Source organism: Marmota marmota, unplaced genomic scaffold, assembly GCF_001458135.2.
Source record: "Marmota marmota marmota unplaced genomic scaffold, marMar, whole genome shotgun sequence".
In the NCBI taxonomy this organism is placed as follows: domain Eukaryota; kingdom Metazoa; phylum Chordata; class Mammalia; order Rodentia; family Sciuridae; genus Marmota; species Marmota marmota.
Window position 1 is genome coordinate 17,115,109 of NW_025999990.1, and position 6,781 is coordinate 17,121,889.

The 6,781-nt window shown below is 37.6% G+C and overlaps 1 protein-coding gene across 1 annotated transcript in view; it reads left to right on the forward strand.

The window, feature by feature from the left end:
* Positions 1-6: 6 nt before the first annotated feature.
* The window catches only part of Mex3c (mex-3 RNA binding family member C), a 23,145-nt gene continuing 16,370 nt past the window's right edge, over positions 7-6,781 (forward strand). Inside the window, exon 1 of the mRNA XM_015482371.2 lies at positions 7-279. Coding sequence (XP_015337857.1) covers positions 111-279 — 169 coding nt within the window. The 5' untranslated portion in view covers positions 7-110. The remainder of the gene's footprint in view (positions 280-6,781) is intronic.

Sequence of the window (6,781 nt, forward strand, 5' to 3'; positions counted from 1 at the left end):
TCCCGGGCGGGCCCCTGGGGTCTGTGCTGTTGCCTGGCGCCGGCTTCGATGCTCGGGAGGCCGCAGCCGCAGCGGCTGGGGTGCTCTACGGAGGGGACGATGCCCAGGGCATGATGGCGGCGATGCTGTCCCACGCCTACGGCCCCGGCGGCGGCGGGGCGGCGGCAGCAGCCCTAAACGGGGAACAGGCGGCCCTGCTCCGGAGGAAGAGCGTCAACACCACCGAGTGCGTCCCAGTGCCCAGCTCCGAGCATGTCGCCGAGATTGTCGGCCGCCAGGGTGAGTGCGGAAAGTGGGGATGTCCAGCAGGGCACGGCCCCGGGCGTGGGTGGGAGGCAAAAGAAACGAGCTCGAGGCGGAAAAAGGTGGAACCCAAAGAGTCCACCGATTAGGTATCTGGGAGGATCCGAGGGGCGACGGGATGAGATGGGTCACCTTGCAAAAACCCACATCGTTCTTCTCGTTCTGATTGATAAAGTATTGAGTTTCTCCGGCCATCCAATCCGGTGGTGTTCACTTTACTCGAGCTGTATTCGTGGAACACCAGACTGGCGTGGCACCAGAAACCTCAGTGAGGTAGTAAAAGGTCGGGTCAGGAGTTGCAGGTTCCGTGTTGTGTGCGGAGAGCTTGAGATTGCAAGTTTGCGCAGCAGAGCCTCTTGTAAGAGCTCCCGACTTCCCTTCGAACAGTTTATTCAGATGAGAAATGGGCAGAAATGGAGGCATGTAGAAGGAGCTTATTCAAGAGGGAAGGGATGTTTAAGTGGACCGTATCACACTACCCCCTTCCGCTATTCTGAAACTTAGCTTTTGAAGAGCAGCCTAACTCTTTTGATCTTAGTGTTCTCGAAGGTTACATTTTTATTCTCGAAAAGGCACATTGGCTGTCTTTTAGGACACTTTAGGGTGCACGATGAAGAAAAATTGGACAGTACGGTAATTAAGGAACTTTAGGCTTTTATGCAGTTTTCAATAAATTCTCCACTTGCCAGCACACCAGTACTGCAGACAGACTCCTCCCACATTGTTCAGACAAAGGACCTATGTCTCAGATTCCAGGAGTAGATTTGTGAAGGTGGGGGAAGGGGATGCCCAGAGTACCTCCATATCCGACATTTTTAGGGAAGGTTCTGTGTTCTTTAATGTAGCTTTTCCCCGCTGTACAAAAGGGTAAATATTACCTGCTGCCGCCTTATTACAATATGGTTGAGCCTTGGTTGCTATGTGTTTCTGTACTGTTAGGTTGAGAGCATTGTTGGGGTCAAATAAAGAGATGATGGCGCTGCTGCTTAAATGATCTCATCTTTCCCAAGTGGTCTAAAGTACACATAAATAAAGAGGTCTGTTGAAATGGTTTCACATATCAAGAGTTGGCTTTTCTTATCTCTAAGATTTTAATAAGAAAAAAATCTGAAATGTGAACATAGAAGAGAAAGCTTATTTCAGTCAACCTAGTTAATCAGTTTCACCTGCCTTATTTGTCTGTTTTTGGTGCTATTTAGGATAATTCAGGAGAGAACTGTTTCACCTACCTAATATGAAATAATAACATTTCAATTTATAAATTCAGAACTAGTCCATCAGGAATGATGAGGGGTTGCTATGCATCACACTTGTATTTTGTCAGGTATTGAGTTTATGGTGATTAAGTTGAGAAAGTGAGATTGATTCAAACTTTCTGCCCATTATCAGAAGCTAACAGTCTAATAAACAGAATGACACTAAACTAATATGAAGTTAATGGTTCTAATTCTAGTATGATGAACAAAAAGTCACCCAGGAGTGCTTTTGAGAATAGGTAAAAGCTTAACAAATGGAAGTTGAAAAAAGGCTAAGGAACAATATGAGGAAAGATGGGAGAATTATTTCTAGGTGTGATGGGCAAATCCTGTTGACTTTGGTGATGCTTAAAATTTGTAAAAGGGAGTGGTAGAAAAGGGCTGGCAAGGCAACTGTTGAGGCCAGAATATAGAATCATGAATGCCATGCTAAGGTGCCACTTAACTTGACACAAGTTGCTCCAGCATTTTTATGGTGACAGTGTAGGATAACAAAGGAAAAGAACATTTACATGCCAGTTTTATATAGGACAAGAGAATATATTTTGTAGATTTAATTTAATACAAGCTTTTGTCTTTCATATACCAGTGCTGTACAATGGTCCTTAATTGTGTAAACTCTTACCTTTATGCAACACTATTATTTAAAATTAAAGATTTCAGGTTTTTATTTTGTACCATCTATTACATGGTTATAAATGAGCTAAATTCTTGGTTTTTCTTAGTGCTGTGGTTATTGGTTAATAAGGAAAATATAAATCTATTTATGTCAGAACATGGAGACAAATTGCTGACTGTCCTTTGCGATTAATATTTTCCCAGAGTTGACAGTACTGTTAAAAGTATGTCATCTTCCTTTATCTTATCTTAAGGGCAGAAAGTCTTGCCCTTTTCCTGTTTTGAACCATTCAACTAGTGGATCATTGACCCCTTTGCCACCCCTACACTCCAGTAGCATGGTAATAAAACCTGTGAAGTATTTGCTCGCTCCTATGGAGAACTAAGTAACTTCTAATATTCACATCCTTTTATTAGTGCAGTAATTTCCCCCATGAGAGAATACCTGTCCTAAGTGACTTAAACAGGGCAAATCATTTCATTTTCTTGTTTGCTTTGAAGGAGCTAAATATTCATCCTTAAGAATTACCAATTCCTACCATTTATTCATTACCTGAAGTCATAATTTTCTGTTTGACATCTCTTAATTGGTTTTGGAAATAATTATGTCACAGATGGAGACATTTATGACTTCAGCTCTGAAGCAAAGATTAGGACAAATGGAATTCTGAGTCACATAGACTGGCAACTCATGTAGATGGCCTCTGGTTCTAGTGTCTTCCAAAAAAACAAACCACTGATTTTGATAGTGATGAAAGTTGGCAGAGTGTTTGACCTCCTGTTTTACTCCCCAGTAGCATATGGTCTTTGTGAATGTTAAATTGGCTCTGTTTTGTATTGTTGTTTTTTAGCTATGCATCTATTGTTAATCTGACAATATAAAATAAAGTCAGGAACTAAAAAGGTTTATTGGTAATCAAAGAAGTTTTAGAATATAGACATAAAAAAGAAGTCGGACCGCATTTTAAGACCTAATTTTGTAAATTTAGAAACATCTTTGTTTTTTAAGTGTAGTGCCTACAAGACCCATTGACAGTGGCTAACAGATTTAAGTCAACAGATTTTGTTCATTCATATAGTCATTAATATCTAGTAAGGCTAAAGAGTTAAAGTAGATCTCAAGATGTATTCTTAATTGCACTATAAGTAAATATTGAATGTTATAAGTTTAGTCATTTAAGGGTTAGCAACTCAGTTTGTTTGTTTTTTTTTGCTGTTTAAGATGTGCATCTTGTTTTCTTCTGCGACTTTAATTGATGGAGCATGTGTGTTCTCTAACCTCCTAGTCTAATTAAAAGTCATCCTTAGCTTTTTTATTTACTATGTCAAAAAAATTAAAGTATCCCCAATATCTGGATATTTGTGTATGAATAATATGTATGGTAAAACATTGCACATTATAAAACTTAAAAATTTTAAATAACTGAGTAAAAATGAAAATAGGAATTCTTGTGTTTTTGTTTTTCCTGCACTGCAGTGGACTCCAAATTGGATACTATAACTTTCTAGATTTTAAATTTTAAATTTATAGTAGTTTGTGTGTATAGGCTCAGGAACTATTAGGATAGTTTCAGTTACTATCATCACTTTACAAATGGGTGTGAATCTGCTGCCTTCTTTCTGATGAACTATTCTGATTCACTAGGAAGGAAATGGGGAAAAAATATGATAATTCAAGGATGTAATTTTTTACCCCCTGGTTATAAGCAACCTAAAAATTATCCACAGAGTCACATATTTGAGAACTGTTGCTCTACTAGAGACTTCTATCTAGAAAGATGTCCAACGGTGTTTATAGTTTGGAATTCTGGGTAGTTCTCTACATCTCAAGTTTTCAAGGAAAGGTAGCATTATGTTTAATACTTAACATACTGCTGATTTGGTTTTTTAATTTGGTGTTTATATAAATTAAAGAATTTATGGAAAGCTTAATGCTTTTGCTTTAAACTAAATGCAAAAAAAAATGTTTTACAATGTATGTTTCAATGTTAATAAATTATTGTAAACTACATTGAATTGCCTGTGACAGTCCCTGTTCAGGTATTCTGGAAAGAGCTAACAATCAGAAATAGATATACTGAATTCTGATTACTCTGTGCAAATAATTTACTTCATGGTCTTAAGCAAGTCACTGAAACTCCCTAGGCCCCAGAGACTCTCCTTTTGCAGCTAGACATAATCATATCTGCAATACTTTTGAGAGACCCTAAAAAATAAGTTGACGTATATGAAACTGTAAGTGATGTTATAACACTTAACAGAAGATGATTTACTTTGTTAAAGCAAATCCGAAATTAATTTGGAACCATTGTAGTTAATACTGTTTACCTTTTCTGAACTTTCACAGATAGGTTTACACATTATATTCTTATGTAATGGAACTAGAACCAATTGATGATTAAATGCATGTTAGATGCTTGGAACTTTTATTATTCACAGGGACTTTGCTTGTTTTAGTCATTCAGGGACATAGGCCAGCAGAGCAGTGACCATCTCAAGTGTTACCGATCTCCCTTTGTACAGGAGGATGAGAAGCCATTGCACTAGTCTTTATAAATGTTAGACCCGGAAGTAATAATTATCATATCTGCTCGTATTACATTAATCAAAGTAAGTCATCTCGCCACACCTAATTTCAAGTGGACTATAAGGCATATTATAACAGTGTGCCCAGGAGAGAGCCAGAATATTAGATGACTACCACAGCACTATTTTATAATCTATGGGATTGTTGTAGAATTTTAAACAATGTAATTTCCACTATTTGGAATTTGTCATTTTAAACTCGAAAATGAAATAATTTTCTTAAGATACTAAATTGAGGGGCTGGGGTTGTAACTCAGTGGTAGAGTACTTGCCTAGCATGTATGAGTCCCTGGGTTCGATCCCCAGCACCATGTAAAACTAAATAAACAAAAATAAAGGGATTGTGTTCATCTACAACTAAAAATATTTTTAATAAAAAAAGATACTAAATTGATGTATTTGCAATTTTGAAAATGTTTTAGGAAGCTCCAGATAAATCATGGTTAATTTATTTTAAAATCATATTGATTTTAAATGATTATAAAGTGATAGATATTTTTTATTAAACTACATATACTTAAATGCCTCCCAGATGGCTTATATACCATAATTTCTGGGTTTACATTTAACTTTGCCCATGATACCATTAATTCCTATATAGAGATATGCAAAGATTAAATCTGATATTTATACCTTTAAAATCATCTTCTGTTAAAATTACCAAGCCCATCTGGGTGTGGTGGCACATGCCTGTAATCCCAGTGGCTTAGGAGGCAGGAGGATCACGAGTTCAAAGCTAGTCTCAGCAAAAAAATGAGGCACTAAGCAACTCAGTGAGACCCTGTCTCTAAATAAAATACAAAATAGGGCTGGGGATGTGGCTCAGTGGTTGAGTGCCCCTGATTTCAATCCCCAGTACTTCCCCTCAAAAAAAAAAATACCAAGGCCAGTTATACTAAATTGAGTCTAATGCTGTTTAATCAGTTCAAGTCTTGATTCTATGACCAATTTTGAGGAATTTAAGTTACACTAAGTAACTGCAGAACCTCTTTTGTGCCAGTCTTTTTTAAAAATATATATATATTTTAGTTGTAGATGGATATTTATTTTGATGTGGTGTTGAGGATCAAACCCAGTGCCTCACACATTCTAGGCAAGCGTTCTGCCACTGAGCTATAACCCCAGCCCCCTGTATTTGGAATTTAAGGGCAATTCAAGTATATGTGATTCACTGCCTTTTTGCAGTAAGCAGGAAGCTTGTTTGACCTCAGTAAAGTTATATCATGGAATAATAAGACCAGGACATAAAATAATAAAGAAATTATTTAATGAAAACTGGAGATGTCATTGAAATTAAGCATAAAGATTTGGTTGTGAACATGGGGTTGGCACTGATCATAAACATTGCCCTCTCCTCTATCATTCTTCCTTCCCTTTTGCCTTATCCTCTTTGTGTTAGTTTCACCACTTGTTGCCTATGATTTTGGACAAATGACTAGTTTGAGCCTCAGTTTCTCCTTAATGGAGAAAACTTATTGCTTTTACTTGTTCTTCTGGGTGCCTCTCTCACCTGCCTACCCCCATATTTGTCATGAGAATCAAGTTTGAGAAAATGTCATTAATATAAATTTACTATACAATTGTAAGTATATAGATGAGAAATTATATGTAAGGTAAGGTAAAGTTGTTTGTGTTTGTTTGGTGTGTGTGTGGGGGGGGGGGTTGTTTTAAAATGGGGTCTCCCTGGGTTACCCAGGCTGGCCTTGAACTCCTGGGCTCAAGCAATCTTTCTGCTTCAGCCTCCCCAGTAACTGGCACACCACTGTGCCCATCTCAGAAATGTATTTTAAGTGATGAATTTCTTTCATACTCCTAACTAAATTATTTAAATTTAAGTTACTTGTTTTTAAAGTTTACAGTAATTTAAAATTGGAACTCTTAAGCCAAGTACATATCTGTAATCTCTGCGACTGAGGAGGTTGAGGCAGGAGGATCGCAAGTTCAAGGCCAGCCTCAGCAATTCAGCAAAGCCCTAAGCAACTTAGGCCCTCTCTCAAAATTAAAAAAAAAAAAAAAAA